Source organism: Martes martes, assembly GCF_963455335.1.
Source record: "Martes martes genome assembly, chromosome: 8".
NCBI classification, from domain to species: domain Eukaryota; kingdom Metazoa; phylum Chordata; class Mammalia; order Carnivora; family Mustelidae; genus Martes; species Martes martes.
The window spans coordinates 90,543,405-90,563,010 of record NC_137895.1 but is presented as its reverse complement, the minus strand read 5'-3'; the positions used below and the strand labels follow the sequence as shown (position 1 = coordinate 90,563,010).

Here is a 19,606-nt window from a genome sequence, read left to right as displayed (position 1 = left end):
TAACCCACTGAGCCACCCAGGTGCCCCGGCAGAGTGATATTTTTCATCATGTTCAACACTATACCTTAGAAATAGAAGAAAACAACAATTTACAGAAAAGTCTCATTTGTTTGCCTAATCCAGATAAACTCCATCTGCACTGATTGTTATTCACCTTCTATGAATCTCACCAAAACTACACAATAAAGATGGTTAAACTGAGGGAAGTTGGTGAGCCAAATGGGTGATGGGTATTAAGGAGGGCACTCATTGTGATGAGCACTGGATATTCTATCCTGAAACCAATTTTGCAATATATGCTAAATAACTAGAATTGAAATAAAAAAATGCAAATAAAAAATAATTAAGCTAAACTTACTAAACAATAATGTTATTACAAGGTGATTTTTAAAAAAATGGTGACAACCAAAGAAAGACACTTTTTCAGAAGCTGATCATGAGCAAGTATTTTTTTTTTCCTGCATAAAATGTTAGCTAAATCATGTAACAGATCAGCTTAGCTATTATCATATCCTGAGAGATATTCTCTCTTTTGGGAAACTTATATAGTTCCTATTTGCCAAATGAAATTTACTTGATTATTTTTAATTTGACTCCTTGTGATATGAATATTTTAAAATATCAGGACATTTTAAAGAAAAATTTCTTTGGTATTAAAGAAAAAGAAATGACTAAAGTACATTCTAAATGTCAGTGTCAACTATAACCCATCCCCAAAACTTCCCTTAACGATAGATTTTTAATTCATGTTTTTCCAATGCCATACGTTCATATTTCATTTTTAATCCAGTTTCTGAATTGAAGTTATAAATCCAGAATATTATTCTATAGTTTTACTTTACACAGGTAAACTCATTCATTTATTATTCTTTTATCATTATCATACTTTTTGCTAACTGTATCAATCTACCTAGTTATCATTTGATATTAAATTCAGTAAATGAGGGGCTCCTGGGTGGCTCAGTGGGTTAAAGCCTCTGCCTTTGGCTCAGGTCATGATCCCAAGGTCCTGGGATCAAGCCTTGCATTGGGCTTGCAGCTCAGCAGGGAGCCTGCTTCTTCCTCTCTCTCTGTCTGTCTCTCTGCTTACTTGTGATCTCTGTCAAATAAATAAATCAAACCTTTAAAAAAATTCAGTAAATGAGATGATACTTTTCTAAATCTATACCACGTATGGGAAGAAACATAATTATAGGAAATTATAGGAAAGTTAAACAAAAGATACAGACAAAATGCTATCCTTAGTTTCACCTTTCAAAAGATATAAGAATATGTGTGATTAATAATTTATAATTTCTTCAACACATTTATACTCATGAAATCATCTGAAATTGATGTGTATATTATGATTTTCAAACCAGGCTTAGGTATTTGCTGAAATTATTATGCTGTTCCACCCTTCAGGAGGCAGGTATGCTCAATAATTTCTTATGATTGCTAGTATATTAATTTGTCAGGTTGAATTGAAATATTTATAATTGCTCATAATTCTCTAACACAAACTAAACAACTAGTTTCAATGGAATATACTCTAATGCACAATGTTTTATTAGTTTTATTTATTTTTTTTAAAGATTTATTCATTTTAGAAAGAATGAGAGAAAATACTTTATATTCTTGACTAGAATTCAAAGATAACAGACAGACTGAAAGCTTAGCTCCATTTCTTTCAGATATTCACAGGTAAAGGAATTGAGATAAGAAAAAATATCTCTTGAAGGACATAAAGAAAATTAAATTCTTTGGAACAAAGATTTTTTTGTGCAAATAGAGCTTGAGAAGAGATAAAGATGAATATCAAAGACATGAAAGCAAAAAATAAAAAATAAAAACAAACCAGAAGAAACTGTGTATTGGAAGCTACTACTGGATACATTGATATTATTAGGGGTTCCTTTGTTCATTTCCTTTGTATAAAATGCAACAAGACATTCATTTGCTTGAGAAAGAAACAACCCTGTGTATCATGTTCATGAAAGCTTTTTTCACTTGCTGGTTCCTTAAAGTGTAGATGAAAGGATTCAATAGTGGGGCCACGGAAGTATTGAGCACTGCAATTCCTTTGGAAAAAGATATTCTTTGTTTAACTGAAGGTTTAACATACATGAAGATGCAGCTGCCATAAGAGAGGGATATCACAATCATGTGAGAAGAACATGTTGAAAAAGCTTTTTTCTTCTGCTTACTTGAAGGGATTTTTAGAATTGTTAAGGCAATAAAAGCATATGAAATTATAACCATTAGCAATGTGACCACAAGTGTCATCGATGCAGAAATGAACCCCATGGTCTCAACGAGCTGTGTGTCTGAGCAGGAGATCTGCATGAGGGGAGTTGTATCACAGTAGAAATGGTCAATAATTTTGGAAGCACAGAAGTCAAGCTTTAGGCCTAAGAGGAGAGGTACAAAGATGGTAAAGAATCCAGCAACCCAACAACAGAAGACAAGTTGAATGCAGATCTTACTGTTCATGATGGTTGTGTAATGCAGGGGCTTACAGATGGCAACGTAGCGGTCATAAGACATAGCAGCCAGCAAGTAAAATTCAGATGCACCAAGAAGGAAGGCAAAAAATACTTGAGTTGCACAACAATTAAAGGAAATGGTTTTGTCTCCAGTTGCCATAGTAACCAACAATTTAGGGATACATGTAGTAGTATAGGAAATTTCTAAGAAGGAAAAATTGCGAAGGAAAAAATACATGGGGGTCTTGAGGTGAGTATCCACCAGGGTGAGTGTGATGATGGTCAGATTGCCAGTGACACTTAGCAGGTAGGTGAGAAGCAGAAAGACAAATAACACAACTTTCAACCGTGGGTCATCAGTCAAACCTGCCAGGATAAACACTATCGCTTGTGTGTGGTTTCCCATTACTGTCCTCTACTTTTCCAGTTCTAAATAGGAAAGAAAAACAGAAAGAAATTGACAATCCCAGTGGAAAAATAAGAGTGATTTAAAGGTCTAAAATAAAGTTAGCAAGCAACATTTCAGATAGAGTAACACAATACTCGTTCAGGTTTTGAAGATGGGTATGCCAGGAGAAACAACAGTTTGCATTTCCAGAGCATCTGGAAATTCCATCTTCAGTTTATAATTCTACTGGTGAATAACCTATATGATGGTATAAATTGTTGATTTTTTAAGGAAATAAATTTGATGGAAATTAGAGGGAGATTTCAAACATAGAAAAATGTTTTTCCTCTCTTGAATTTACACAAGAATTGGAATGGATGCCATTTCTTCTTCAATTAAAAGGTATGCATACTAGAAACAAAGTGGTATCTGTCCTTAAAAGTACAGCAATCCATTTACTCCATTTAACACACACACACACACACACACACACACACACACACACCCCTCGCTGTCTTCAATAAACAGGGCTATCATAACTTTACCATTTTCTTCAACTAATCAACTCAAATGCCTCATTCTTGTGTCATTTACTTTCATGGCTAATGTGATACAATTTCAGATAAGTGACTTTGAGGCATTGGGAATTTATTTATTTGCCATCCTTATTAGTGTTTCCATTTCTTCAATATATCCCCTTCCCAGTTTGTATCCTGAAACAAAATCAGTGGGAACAGTCTGGTAATTTCAGTGTATATAAGAAAAAAAGCTCAGTTTTCCTCTGCATGTTATAGTTCTGAGAATAGATCAAGTAAGATAAGGTGAAAATGAGAAAAATGATAGAGATGCAGAGAGAAATATACAAATTGGTGTTCAGAAAATTGTCTGAAGTGTTAGAGGTGTAAAGAGAAGAGAGCAATAAAGAGCAATAAAGACAAAGCTTTACAGAAACTCAGAAGATAAGAAAGGTTTAAAGAGACAGGATAGTAAATTTGAGAAAAAAATATTAGAAGATTTAAAATATACAAATTACTAAGACAATTTTTTTACATAAAAAAATAATAAATTGGTAACTACAATACATAACTTAGTAAGTTAAAATTTTAAGGAGAAAATGTTCTCCAATAAAATTTCTCCCCATCTGCTTCTGTGCTTTACACTTACCATTTTATTCTTTGTCTAAAATACAGACTGAAAACGTGAACAATTTTGAGATCAGCATGGCCTAAGGGAAATGGAGTGTGAGAGTATTTGGTACATTTCAAACACACAACATATCTCAGAACAGTGGTGACACCAATTTTAGGCAGCATATATTTCCCTATCATAACAACATTCAGCTAATTGATAATTAAAGAAACATTAACTATACAGATACTATTTTCAAAACCACACATATATTGAGACAATCATATGCTCAGGCTTGCTAGGCTGGTCAGTTGGAAATCAGGTTTAAGTTTGAAGGAGTATATTATCCAAGTCATCACCTTAAAAGTAAAATACTTTGTGCAAATAATTATAGGAGAGATTATAGTCTATTTCTCCAAAAAATTATTTGTATCTCTAAGGACTATTTCCTTCCCTGGTATCTTCATCATCAAGCACAATAAAATACTTAAGGTTTGGCTTTGGGCACTAGATAAGACAATACTGTCTGTTTTGATACCAAGGTAATTACTTTCAACCTCAAAAACACAAGTTATTATTATTTTTTAAAAGAGTTTATTTATTTATGACAAAGAGAGAAAATGAGAGACTGAACACAATGATGTAGGAGCTGAAGAGAGAGAGAAGTAGGCTCCCCACTAAGCAGGGAGCCAGATGTGGGGCTGGATCCCAGGACACTGGGATCATGACCTGAGCCAAAGGCAGACGCTCAAGAACTGAGACACCCAGGTGCCCTCAAAACATAAGTTGTTATTATTAAAAGGCATGTACAGGGGTACCTGGGTGGCTCCATCAGTTAAGTGTCTTCCTTTGGTTCAGGTCATGATCCCAGGGTTGTGGAATTGAGCCCTGCATTAGGCTTCCCGCTCAGCAGGGGAATCTGCTTCTCCCTTTGCCTCTGACTCTCCCTGCTGCTCATGTTCTCTCTCTCGTTCTCACACATGCTCTCTCTCTCTTTCTCAGAAATAAATAAAATATTTTTAAAAATAAAAGGCATATACATAAATAAAAAATATATAAGGACAAATAAAAGTTGCTTCCAATTATATCTAGAGGCATTTACATGAGGACTCTAAGATTAAAAAAATGAGATCTACTATCAAAATCACCTTAATAATGTAAATGAAAAAGAAAGGACTATTGTTTTTCCTGGGAATTCCTTTGACATTCACATAATTGTGAAGCAATCTACATTTACACAAAATATCCCAATGGCAGTAACTAAAGGTATACTTATAACACCTAAATCAGAATTTTACTGTCAAATTATTTCTTTGTTCAACTTTAACCTTTACACACACCAACTATCCCCAACACACATTGTTCAAAAATTGACAAAGCTCATATCACAGAACCATTAGAAGTCAGGCCTGTGAGTACAATGATGTTTACTTGCGTTAGATATTGTGAATACTGTTGAAATTTAAAAACAATTTTCATGGGGAACTTGGGTGGCTCAGTGGGTTAAAGCCTCTGCCTTCATGATCCCAGGGTCGTAGGATTGGCCCCACATCAGGCTCTCTGCTCAGTGGGGAGCCTGCTTCCTCCTCTCTCTCTCTCTGCCTGCCTCTCTGTCTACTTGAGATCTCTGTCTGTCAAATAAATAAATAAAATCTTTAAAAAATTTTTTTTCAATACCAAATTTTTACTGTATTCTATTTGTCTTCTGTCACTGTTTTCCCTACAATCAAAATTTAAAAGATTAGAAAATTTAAATTAAATTCTTTAATGGTAAAACAGAACAACATGGGTTAATCATAACTAACAGAAAATATGGACAGAAAATAACAGAAAATATAGAGAAGACATACCTCTTCTTTTCATTTTTTTTGAGTTTTAAATCATTCTGCCAAAGACCTAAAAACTCAAACACCTTTTCAAAAGAAGATATATACACAGATTTATTCAGATAAAATGATCTCTGCTCCAGTCTTTAAATCTTTTATCATCGTGCTGAACAGAGTACACTGACATCCATTCCTCTCTGAATGGGTCTCCTTCTAGTTTACAATCTATGACTGTTTTTTCTTTTGTATTTAAGACAACTTTGCAAATTGTTTCATTAGCTTTTTTTTTTTTTTTGGTAGATATTTAGAGTAGTATATTAAATTTCCCCATTGCTACGATTTACTTATTTTTGTATTGAATACTTTCCCATGTATTATCCTCAATGCCATATAAGTTAGTGATCCCTTGGAATATTTATGCTTTCTGGGCCCTGAAGGAGAAAATCTAAAGATTACTGAAGAATTCCCAGGAATATATGAGCTCCAAGAACACCATTCCCAAGGGATCACATATTTATAATTTATTACAAAATTCTCCCCAGCCACCAAATATTGGGGGACGTAGGTGGCTCAGTTGTTAAGTGTCTGCCTTTGGCTTAGGTCATGATCCCAGCTCTGCACTGGGCTTCCTGCTCAGTAGGAAGCCTGTTTCTCTCTCTTGATTTCCCCCTGTTTGTGTTCCCTCTCTCACCATCTCCCTTGCCATCAAACAAATGAATAAAATCTTAGTAAAAACAAATATAAATATTTTAAAAACCTACCTTAAATATTTATCTATTTCTATATTTATTTGAGAAAGAGAGAATGAGAGAGAGAGAGAGAGATTACAAGCAGGAGGGAGGAGCAGAGGGAGAGGGACAAGCAGACTCCAGTGTCAGCCAGATGTGGGGCTTGATCCTGAGATCATGACCTGATCTGAAATAAAAAGTCAGTTGCTCAACTGACTGAGGCACCCAGGCACCCCTTAAAAAACTACTTTTAACTGTGTCTCCTGAGAATTCAGTTTAGGACTTCTCTACTATGTGATTGTTCTTCTGGATAATCACATTTGAGTTAAAAAATATAGATAGCAGGAAAGAAAATAGGAAAAAAATTTATTTCTGTTGATAATGAAAAGTGATAATATTTATTAACCTGTCACAGAAAACACTGCCTCAAGTTAAATACATCACCATTAATCCTGCAGATACAACTAGGAATTCCTTTTATGCATGACCTCAGTTTCATTTCTGAAAGGTGTCTTTTTCCAGATAATCTTTGTTATATGATCTAGTAGATCTTAACCTAATGGATATTTCTTAATACCCAAGCATTCTCCACTTCCTCTGTGTTAATGGAATATTTATCTATGCCTATAGCTAGCCTTCCTTGCAACTTGTCGTGACCATGTGACGAAATTATAAACAAAGGGTGTAAGTGGAGATGAGCAATTTCTATGGATTATCCTTTAATAAAAGAAGTTTGCCCTCCTCTTGCTCTCTAACCCCTCTCAGTGTTGTGATGTAGATGGGATACAAGCCATTTAGAGCCAGAGAATAAGCAATCACACTAGAAATACAACAAGAGAGACCACACCTAAGTCCTTGACACCATTGCAGGTCCTTCCAGCTTAGAAACACAGTGATTTCATGGAGGAGTTTCAACATACCAGCCTGAACATTTAAGTGGGATAAAAATACAGTATCTTTGTTTAAATCATTGTAATATTTGTCTTTCTCATATTCTACAAATCCTTATTATTATCAAAATTGTTTCCTATATCTATGTATCTTCTCTGCCGACTTTTAAGTCAAAATATTTATCTTTTTGGTATTAAGTTGTATGGATTCTGTACATGTTAGGATTATTAACACTTTATTGGATATATTCTTTGCAAGTATCTCCTGTTCATAGGTTGTCCTTTTGTTTTGTTGATGTTTTCCTTTACTGTGCAAAGCTTTTTATTTTGGTGTAGTCCAAATAGTTTATGTTGGCTTTTGTTTCCCTGGCCTAAGGAGTCATATTCATAAATAGGTTGCTAAGGCCAATGCCCAAGAGATCACTGCCTTTGTTTTCTATCCGGAGTTTTTATGGTTTCAGCTCTCACATCTAGATCTTTAACTCATGTTGAGAATCTTTACCCTCTCCTTCCTCCCTCCCTCATTTTGAGATTATTTTTGTGTATAGTGTAAGTTGTTCAGCTTCATTCTTTGGCACGTAGCTCTCCAGTTTGCCTAACAGCATTCATTGAAAAGGTTCTCTTTCCCCATCGTATATTTTTCCTTCTTTGTCATAGATTAATAGTCAATATAAGTGTGGATGTATTTCTAAGCTCTCTATCTGGTTCTATTGATCTACGTGTCTATTTTTGTGACTGTATCATGCTGTTATGATTCCTGTAGCTTTGTAGTATAGCTTGAATTCTGGATTTGTGATAACTCCAACTTTGTTCTTCTTTCTGAAGTCTGGTTTAGCTTTTTGGAATTTTTTTGTGGTTCTATAGAAATTTTCTATAGAAATGTTCTAGTCTGTGTTTCTATAGAAATTTCTATAGAAATATTCTAGTCTGCTAAAAAGCTGCTAGTATTACAGGGCACCTGGGTGGCTCAGTGGGTTAAAGCCTCTGCCTTCAGCTCAGGTCATGATCTCAGGGTCCTGGGATCGAGCCCCACATCGGGCTCTCTGCTCTACAGGGAGCCTGCTTACCCTTCTCTCTCTGCCTGTCTCTCTGCCTACTTGTGATCTCTGTCAAATTGAAATTGGGGAGAGTATGTGCTATGGTGAGTGTTTTGAAATGTGTAAGACTGATGAGTTGCAGACCTGTTCCCCTGAAACAAATAATACATTATATGTTAATAAAAAAAATTCAGGCTCATTCATCTTCAATTCCTTTCTATACGGGACTTTTTCTATCCAACATAAGCCCTGGTTGGCATTGACAGATGTGGATTCCAATTTATTTCTCTCCAGCCTCATGTGAGAGAAGAGAGCAAATGTTTGCCATTTTATGCCGGGAAATTCACCATTCATGATATATTTACCATTCATTACATAAGAAAGAGCAAGAAGCTAATAGAAAAATTATAGAATGTATGGCATCCTCTCAGTCAATATAATTTTCTCAAAGACCACAGCTTCCCAAATCCTGGGTATTTTTGCTCTCTAATGACACAAATTGTTTTCTGTTTTTTTTTTTTTTTTTTTTTTTTTTTATGTTTTAGGGGTGGGTTCTTTTTCAAAAAACTTATCTGAGAAAATTTTACCCAGTCTCTGCTAATGTAAATGTATTTTATTATCAGTATATTATTTAAAAATGTATTTATTTGTTTTTAATTTTTGTTACAGAATTATGTTGATATGCAGTGTTATGTTAGTTTCAGGTATACAAGTTAGTGTTTTTTCAGTTTTATATATTATTCAAAGCTTACCATGATTATGTGTTGTTGCCATCTGTCATCATACAATGTTATTACAATATCATTGACTATGTTCCCTATGCTGTACTTTTCATTTCTGTGACTTATTTATAAGTAGAAATTTGAACTTTTTAATAATAACCTTCTCATCTATTTTGCCTCTCACCCAAACCTCCCATACTACTGTCAAAATAAAAAGACATATTAAAAAAAAAAGAATATGTCTTGGTGCAGGACTATTAACTAAAGTTTTGAATTTGTTTGTACTTCAATAGTTTTCTCTCTCATTTCCTTTTCTTATTATAGGCTCTAATCTAGGATACTATATGGCATCCTCTCACTTACATCTTAGGATATTTCTCTGCCTTATCTTGCTGTTCATGTTCTTATTGGTTTGAATGAGTACTTGTAAAGCAATTTCAAAAGTGTTTCTCAATTTGGATTTCTCTCTCTCTTTTTCAAAGTAGATGAGGGTTCTGTATTTAGAAGAAGAATAAAAGAGTGATAAAGCACTTTCTCATCACATCATATGTGGGGTACATGATATCAACATTCCTTACAACTGTTAATATTTTCCTTAATAATCTGTATAAGGTTTTGCAGTTTGAAACAACAACAAAAAAAAGCTTTATTTTTCCTGTCTATAGTTTCTTCTTGGAAGCAAGTCACTAAAATAGCCCACATCTCTGAAAGTAAGAAGGTTAATAAACTTCACTTCCTGGAAAAGTCAGTATGTCTATATATTTTAGAATTCTTCCATAAGGAGGAACTGTTCCTTCTCCTACATTTATTTATGTCAGTATGGACTCATGTCCGTAAGTTTTAAATTTAGCCTTTTGACTTCTAGCCTAATAGTATATGAAGAGTATTCTTGGGGTGCCTCTGTCGGTCAAGCATCTTTGGCTCATGCCATGATCCCAGGGTCCTGGGATCAAGTCCCCCTCTGGGCTCCTTGCTCAGCAGGGATCCTGCTTCTCCCTTTACCCTCCACTCTCCCTGCTTGTGCTCCCTCTCTCTATCTTACAAATAAAGAATAAATAAAATCTTCAAAAAGAAGAGTATTATTTTCAAATATTTCAATAATTTAAAAACTCTTTTTTTCCCATTTGTGCCATGGTTTGGAACATATATTTCAAAATATTCTGTGTACTGAAAAAAAATGTATAACACTTAAAGTTAAAGCAAATTATGAACCTATATTCTCAGTACATCCCTCTTTTCCCTTATACATTTTACCATACATTTCATTTTACTATTAATACCCAAGACATTACTACCACATTGCTTCAGTCACTCATATTTTAGAGTAGTTCAGGTGAGAATACAGATTATATTTTATCTTCCTTTATTCTATTTTTGAAGCTCTTTTTGCTTTGAGAGATTTCAAGTTTTTAACTTATAACATTTTGTTTTTGCTGGAAGAAAGTCCTTTAACAATCTTGTGGGTGGGAAGCCTGGGTGGCTCAGTGGGTTAAATATCTAATTTCAGCTCAAGTGATGATGCCAGGGTCTTGGGATGGAGTCCCATGTCGGACTCCTTGCTGAGCAGGGAGCCTGCTTCTCCTGCCAGCAGCTTCCTCTGCTTTGTGCTCTCTCTCTCTCTCTCTGACAAATTAATAAATAAAATATTAAAGAAAAAAACATTTCTTGTGAGATAGGTATATTGGCAACATATTCTCTCAGTTTTAGTTTATCTGTGAAAGTTTTTATTTCACTTCCATTTCTGTTTGTATTCTAGATTGTCACCCGATTGTCTTTCTGTTGGCATTGCTTCTGATGAGATCAGGCCTAATTGTTGTTCTAGTTTATTCGTAAGTGATATACTTTTCCCCTCATTGCCTAAGATTATCTTTTGCCTTAGTTTTTCATCAGTTTAGAAATATATACACCTGGTTTGGGATTTTTTTCTTGCTTGTGTTTTCTGAGCATCTTCAATCTATATTTTGGTATTTGTCAACAACCGGGACATTTGTAGTTATTCTACACACACACACACACACACCCACACACACAAAATTTGCAATTAGGTGTGATGCATCATTAGGGAAAGTGAGTAGAGTGCAAAGACAATGGAGAGATGGAGCTCAGATGGAGTTTGGAGAACTGGGGCTCCTGCTATTTAGGAATCAACCAGGAGAAACAGCAGAAGAAAAAAAATGAGGAAGGATTACCACCATGGTCAGAGAAGTCCACAAAATAATGTTTCATTTAACCAGGGCAAAAAAATTATATTAAATAGAAAGCAGTGATCAACTGTCAAATATTGCTGAAATATATTAAAATGCCAAAAAAAAAAAAAAAAAGATGGCTCCTGACTCTGGAAAGGTGGAGTTTGAAACAGTAAATTGATGGGTGAGTTACAGACCAGTGAGAGGGCTGAGGAGAAAACGTGAAGTAAAAAAGTAGTGATGGCAACAATAGCTAAATGTAGGCAAAGATTGATGCTTTCTAAGTTCAGACTGGAAAACAAGCAATGAGACACTTATTAAGAAAAGAATCTTTCAAGTATTCTGTTCACAGTGGAAAACTTAATTTAGCTTACATTAAATAATATCATAAATGAAATATAAAAATAATAAGTAAATAAAATTTAAAAAGATGACATCTGTGACTAAAAATTTCACATTATAACTAACCAATGGAAAAAAATTGAGTAGAAATTTGTTATACAATCTGAATATTGTAATTCTGCTACTTTTGGGGGAAAGAAACCTTAAGGATGAGAAATGTATTCTAAAATTTAGGAAATGAAATTTGAGATTTTCAGAAAAAGACCAGGGTCTATCTAACACTCATTTTTTATGGGACAATTATCTGTACCCTTTCATACATAAATGTTCAGACAACTTAACCTTATATTACTTTTTAACTGAATAAAAATATTGTATTGAATTTATAATAGGAGATATGCAAATAAAAATTTTTATTCAGAGGATAAGGGATTCAACTGACCAAAATGTGAGATAGTTTCCTGAGACAAAGCATGGTAGCTTCCATAAATTTCTTTTAAGTTTCATATAAGGATCTCTTAATCATAGGGTTTTATTTAAATTTAGGAAGATTAATTTGATGAAAGAACAAAAACAAGACTGTGAGCATAATCAGATGGAGAAATCCATACCTACTAGAATTTATTTTGGGAAAATTAAAACAGATAATTTTATGAGCAAATCTACTAACAAATTAAAGTGATCTTTGTAAGATAGATGCCATTGAGGGCGCCTGGGTGGCTCAGTCATTAAGTGTCTACCTTAGGTTCAGGTTATGATCCCAGTATCCTAGGATGGAGTCCCACATAGGGCTTCCTGCTGGGCGGGGAGTCTGCTTCTCCCTCTCCCTCTGCCTGCTGTTCCCCTGCTCCTGTTCTCTCTCTCTCACTGTCAAATAAATAAATAAAATCATTTAAAAAAGATAGATGCTATTGAATTACTAAAAAAATAATGTCTTGAGGATGAAGATGCCCAGAAAATTGAATTATTTCGTCTTCTTCGAAAAAATAAGTAATGGTCTAAGAAAGATGATATTTTTAAAAAAGATTTTACTTATTCATTTGACAGAGAGAGAGAGAAAGAGAACAATCAGGGGGAGTGGCAGGCAGATGGAGAGGGAGAAGCAGGTTCCCTGCTGAGCAGGGAGCTGGATGCAGGGCTTGGTGGGGGACTCAATGGGGGATTCGATGGGGAGTTTGTGGGGGGCCTTGATTCCAGGACCCCAGGATCATGACCTAAGCCAAAGGCAGATGCTTAACCAACTGAGCCACCCAGGCTCCCCAGAAAGGTGATATTTTAATTGAATACTTAGAGGGATCAGGACAGTTTACACATTTTGAGACAAGAAAATATTAGAAAGCACAAGAATGTGTGAATTTTATGAAAGTATAATGGCAAACAGATTGAAAGTGATACTACTAATACTCTTTTAGTTACCATTCAGAACACTCATTTTGTTAAGAAAATAAATGCCAGACATCTATGAGACAGGTCCATAATATCTGGAGAATAAGCTTAAGATAAAAATTTAATAGATAACAAGATCTTCAGTTGAAGTAATGAAAACTAAGCCTTCCTGAGTTTAAGTTTTCACCAATCATTTTAGCTGTGTATCTTCCAAAATGATCTTAGTCACTCTAAGCTTTCTTTTGGTACTATACATAATGCTAATAATAATTATATTACAATATTGTTTCCATAATTATGTGATTTATATATAGAACACCTAGCAGCGTGTGGTCACAAAATATAAATCTTATTTTTATATCTTATTTGTTGTCTGGCCTACATCACTAGAGCAGCAAAGCTGGAAGCATTTTTGGTAAAGCATATCAGCATTTTAGGTGGAAGCTCTCCCAAGAAGTTAGCTGTACCTGTATTTAAAATGCTGTAATACTTGTTAAAAACCAATTTAACAAGAACAGAAGCAAAAACAAAGCAAAATCCAGCAATAGTAAACTCTTCAGGCAATCAGGATTTGGAGGTCAAATGTTGCAGTTCTAGTAGACATGATATTAGGTGGTATTTCATAGACAAACAACAGAGAGGGCAGGTGGTACAACTGTCATCTCTCTGGGGTTGGGAATAAGTAGGAATGGAAAAGTCTTAGTTTAGAAGTGCTAGACCCTTATTAAGATTTAGAGACTCTGTGATAAATAACTTGTGACAGACATCTTAAAATATGTAAAAGAAGCTTTTTCAGAATAGCTCCAAAATAAACTAGTGGCTGACTTGGACAGTATGTTTTTTTCTTCTTTTTTTTAAAATTCAAATTCAATTAGCTGACATGTAGTATGTCACTAGTTTCAGACGTAGTCTTCAATAATTCATCTGTTGCAAATAACACCCAGTGCTCATCACATCATGTGACCTCCTTAATTCCCATCATCCAACGACCCCATCCCCCAGACAGTATATTTTAAGCAAATTCATTGTATTTGGCACATTAATAGGATCAAAATAATCAGAATATTGAGATGGCCTTAGTTTAGATTGTTCTTGTACAGCCGACCCTTGTACAATACAGATTTGACATGCACTGTTCCACTTACATGTAAATTTTTTTGATAAACACCTACAGTACTGTAAATATATTTTTTTATGATTTTCTTAATAACATTTTCTTTTCTCTAGCTTATTTTATTGTAAGAATACAAGATATAACATTCATAACATACAAAATATGTGTTAATAAACTGGTTATGCTATCAGTAAGTCTTCTTTTATCAGTAAGTCTTGACTACTTGTCAACAGTAGTCTATTAACAGTAAACTTTTTAGAGAGTAAAAAGTTATACACAGATTTTACTTTGCAAGGGGCATTGCCCCAGTCACTATGCTCTTCAGGGGTCAACTGTATTAGACTTTCTCAATATGGATATACATACATGTATATGTACACAGATATGTACATGTACACATATATACATACATATACACACATACATATATACATACTATGTGTATATATGCATGTGTATATAAACACATACGTTTATATATAATTACAACATTCTTGAAATCATATTTGTGACCCAAATATCTTTTAAGATGCAGTTCATTCTACAAGCTTTATATAAACATATAATAGTTCCAGTTGATTATATATGTAGTTGATTACATATGTAGTCTTCCTCCTCAGACATATTTTTCTAAATAACTAGTTACTATAGAATGCTCTTTAACAAAACAATCGCATTTTTAATAGACAATTTCAAAGATGAGTATCACCACTGATGACTAATCTCTGTTAAAATTTTATTATAATTACTTTAAACATAATTATTGCCAACAAACTGTATTTTAAAAATATAAATGAATATAATTTTAAGTAAATTAAATGAGTAATTTCAGTAAATAAACTCACTGTGTTTAAGAAAATAAACCTGATCAAAAATAAAGATAGTAATAACCTTCGAATTGTGTGTTACAGTAAGCATAATTCAAATTAAACAACATTTTGTAGTCTTGAGTAACTAAGAATTAAAGACAAAAGAGACAGACTGAAAAATGTGGCTTGATTTCTTTCCTATATCTAGAGGAATAAGAAGTGAGATGAGAAAAAAGGTATATCTAATGAAGAATATAGGGATATTAACTTTGGTGGAGCAAAAGCTTTTGTGAATAAAACTTGAAAGAGATTAAGATGAGTATCATAGGGATAAAGGGGGAAAAAAGAAGAAACTATGTACTGAAAGCTACTAATGAATACACTGGTATTATATGAGACTTCTTTGTTCTTTTCCAGTATGTTATGGTAGAGGATACTCATTTGTTTGGAAAAGAAACAGTTTTGTGTACCACATTCATGAAGGCTTTCTTCACCTGCTGGTTCCGCAAAGTGTAGATGAAAGGATTCAAAAGTGGAGCCACAGAAGTATTGAGCACTGCAATTCCCTTGGAAAAAGATGTTCTTTGTTTGACTGATGGTTTAACATACATGAAGATGCAGCTGCCATAAGAAAGGGATATCACAATCATGTGAGAAGAACATGTTGAAAAAGCTTTTTTCCTCTGATTAGCAGAAGGGATTTTTAGAATTGTTAAGGCAATATAGGTATATGATATTATCACCATCACCAATGTGACTATGAGTGTCACCAAAGCAGAGATGTATCCCATTGTCTCTAAGAGCTGTGTGTCTGAGCAGGAGATCTGCAGCAGGGGAGTTGTATCACAGTAGAAATGATCAACAATGTTGGAGGCACAGAAGTCAAGATTTATGCCTAAGAGGAGAGGTGGAAAGATGACAAAAAACCCAGCAAACCAACAACAGAAGACAAGTTGAATGCAGATCTTACTGTTCATGATGGTTGTGTAATGCAGGGGCTTACAGATGGCAACATAACGGTCATAGGACATAGCAGCCAGCAGGTAAAATTCAGATGCACCAAGAAGGAAGGCAAAAAATACTTGAGTTGCACAACAATTAAAGGAAATGGTTTTGTCTCCAGTTGCCATAGTAACCAACAATTTAGGGATACATGTAGTAGTATAGGAAATTTCTAAGAAGGAAAAATTGCGAAGGAAAAAATACATGGGGGTCTTGAGGTGAGTATCCACCAGGGTGAGTGTGATGATGGTCAGATTGCCAGTGACACTCAGCAAGTAGGTGAGAAGCAGAAAGACAAATAACACAACTTTCAACTGTGGGTCATCAGTCAAACCTGCCAGGATAAACACTATCGCTTGTGTGTGGTTTCCCATTACTGTCCTCTACTTTTCCAGTTCTAAATAGGAAAGAAAAACGGAAAGACACTGACAATCCCAGTGGAAAAATAAGAGTGATTTAATTTTCTAAAATAAAGTTAGCAAGCAAATTTCAGATAGAGTAACACAATATTTGCTCAGGTTTTGAAGAGGATATCCCAGGAGAAACAATAGTTTGCATTTCCAGAGCATCTGGACAGATAATTTCGTCTTTAATGCACTTCTACCAAAGAATGACCTATGTAATGGTAGCAATTGTTGACTATTTTTATATAAGAGGAAATATTAGAGAGAAATTAGAGTGAGTTTTAAAGCGTGGAAAAATGCTTCTTCTCTCTTGATTTTATGCAAGAGTTGAGATGGATCCCATTTCCTGTTCATTTAAGAGATTTTCATTCTAGAACTAAAGTGATTATTATCATTAAAAGTACATCAGAAAGTGGTTTTCATAAAGTACACACACCCCTGATCATGTCAATAAACAGGGTTACTATAGCTTTACCATTTTACTCAACTAACCAGATTCAAGTGCTTGATTCTTCTGTCATTACTTTCATGGCTAATGAGATACAATTTCAGAGAAGTGAATGTGAAATATCATGAATAATTTTATTTTCTGTCCTTAGTAGTATTTCCATCCCATCAATCTCTGTTATAATCCCTACTCTTCCCATGTTGTGTTCTCAAACAAAATCAGTAGGAATAGTCTGGTAATTTTGGTGTGTGTAATAAAAAAAAAAAGTGCAGTTTTCCTCTAAAAGTTATGATTCTGAAAAATGAAAAAAAATAAAAATGAGAGTAATTGATACATAAGTGGATAGAAATATATAAATATGGTTTCAGGAAATTACATGAGCAAGTAGAAAGATAAAGACAAAGCTTTATGGAAACCTAAATATGCTATGGTTTTTAGAAATAGGATAGTGAAAGATGCCTGAATCAAATAAGCAGCAGGCTCTTGATTTTGGCTCAGGTCATGATCTCAGGATCCCAGATTAAGTCCCACTCCATGTTCAGGATAGAGTTTGCTTCTTTTACTCTCCCTCTGCCCTTCCCCCAGCTCTCTGTCTCTTTTTCTCTCTCAAATATATAAATAAATCTAAGAAAAAAAAAGAAATAGAAGAGTGAGTTTATGAAAAAAATTAAAAGAAGTAAATTAACAAGTAAAAAGTAAAAGAAAATTAAAACTTAAATTAGTAATCTTAAAATTAATAATATGTAAATTAGTAAGAATTAGTAAATTAAAATGATAAGAAAATGTTTATCATAAAATTTCCCTCCATCTGCTTCTATGCTTTACACTTACCATTTTATTCTTTGTCTAAAATACAGACTGAAAAGCTGAACAGTTTGAGGTCAACAGGGACTAAAAGAGATGAAGAATATTGGGAAAGTTTCAAACACAGTGAATCACAAAGTAGGGTTTTGACAAAATTTTAGAAGACACGTATTTCCTTATTATAAGGATATTCAAATATTTGGCTAACAAGTAATTAAATAAATATTAACTATAGATAACTATGGTTATCACAACACATAGCATATATTAAGTGCGACAATCAGATTGTTCTGGTTTGCACAGCTATCAAATTGGAGATCAGGATTAAATTTGAAAGAGGATTTTTTCCTAAGTTGTCCTCTGAAAAGTACAATTTCTACCAACAATTATAGGGCAACTTATAGTACGTTTAAAAAAAAAATTAATGATTCTAAGGAAGATTTCTTTCTTTAGTTTCTTCATATAAAACACGTAAAATAATTAAGGTTTAATAATGGGGCCCAGATAGAATATATTTTCTGTTTTGAGAATTTTTATATAATTATTTCCAATCTCTAAACATACATTATTATTTCAAAGACATATAAATAAAAATAACCAAGTACAAATAAAATTTGTTTCCAGTTGTACCTAGAAGCATTTATAGGAGAATTCTCAGATAAAAAATAAGATCTGTTGTCAGTCATATTAGTAATTGAGTGAATAGAAGAAAGGACTGCTGTTTTTCCTCCACATTCCTTTTACATTCACATAATTGTAAAGCGATGAATTATAAATTTTTCTTCATTTACACAAATTACTCCAAAGGCAGCAACTGTAGGAATGCTTACGTCTAAAACACCTAAAGCACAGTTTTACTATATCAGGTTATTTCTTTGACCGACTTCAACAGATATACACACCAACCATCCCCCCAACAGGCATTGTAAGAAAGTTAACAAGGTCACATTACAAAACTGTTAGAAGTCAGACCTACGTTGGATATCATGAATATTAATGAAATTTTTTAAAAGGAATGTTTTTTAATACTTAATTTTCATTGTATTCTTTTTCTCATAATTTTTCTTAAGTCACAATATAAAGATTAGAAAAAGTTAATACCATAATGGTAAAAATAGGATAAAATGGGTTAAAGCACATCTAATGGAAATATGGCCTTTAAACTTTAGAGATACCAATTCTTTTCACCTGTTTGAGTCTTAAGTCAGTCTGCCAAAACGCTTAAAAATTAAACATTTTTTTTGGAAGATATTAAACAAACTTTTTCAGACAAAGTATCTCTGATTTAACTCTTTTATCATCAGGCTGAACAAACCACCACACTGACATTCCATTCCTCTCTGAAGGAATCTCCCTTTATGCCACGATCTATGATTATTTTTTTTTATTTATTCATAACTACTTTGTAAATGGCCTTAGGGCTTTTTTCCAGATTGGTAGACTAGTATATTAAATTTCCCCATTACTACAATTTACTTATTTATGTATTGATGCTTTTCTTAGTATTATTTGCAGTGCCACATAAAATTCATCAGCACTTGATCCCATTGAGTATTTATGTTTTCTGGGCCCTGAAGGAAAATATCTAAAAATTATGAGGAGTTCCCAGAAGATATGAGATCCAAGAACATCATTCCCAAAGGATTACAAGTTTACACATTATACATGAGTTCTCCCCAGGCACTGAATAATTTAAAAAATAAATTATATATATTTTTTCAAAACTACTTTCAATTATGTCTCCAAAGCTTTCACTATAGATGTCCCTAATCTGTGTTTGCCCTTCCAAACAGATGTGTTTTGATATTGCAAATACATAGATAAGAAATTGGAAGTTTTAAAATAAAAGATTATTTTAGTTGTAATATCAAGTGACAGTATTAGCTGGAGAAGTTATTAGCCAGTCATAGAAAAAATAGGTAAAACT

General features: G+C 33.6%; 3 protein-coding genes across 3 annotated transcripts in view; all 3 read right to left on the bottom strand.

Moving 5' to 3' along the window:
- LOC308347458 (olfactory receptor 6C74) overlaps positions 1-19,606 on the bottom strand; it is a gene marked incomplete at both ends in the record, with an annotated part of 67,004 nt that overhangs the window by 36,553 nt on the left and 10,845 nt on the right. The window lies entirely within an intron of this gene.
- On the bottom strand, positions 1,933-2,871 carry LOC308347477 (olfactory receptor 6C74-like; the record flags this gene model as incomplete). Its single annotated transcript, XM_080810951.1, has 1 exon — positions 1,933-2,871. One exon carries the CDS (start codon positions 2,869-2,871, stop codon positions 1,933-1,935), a length of 939 nt encoding a protein of 312 aa, XP_080667077.1.
- Positions 15,459-16,397, bottom strand: LOC308347465 (olfactory receptor 6C74-like; the record flags this gene model as incomplete). Its single annotated transcript, XM_080810941.1, has 1 exon — positions 15,459-16,397. One exon carries the CDS (start codon positions 16,395-16,397, stop codon positions 15,459-15,461), a length of 939 nt encoding a protein of 312 aa, XP_080667067.1.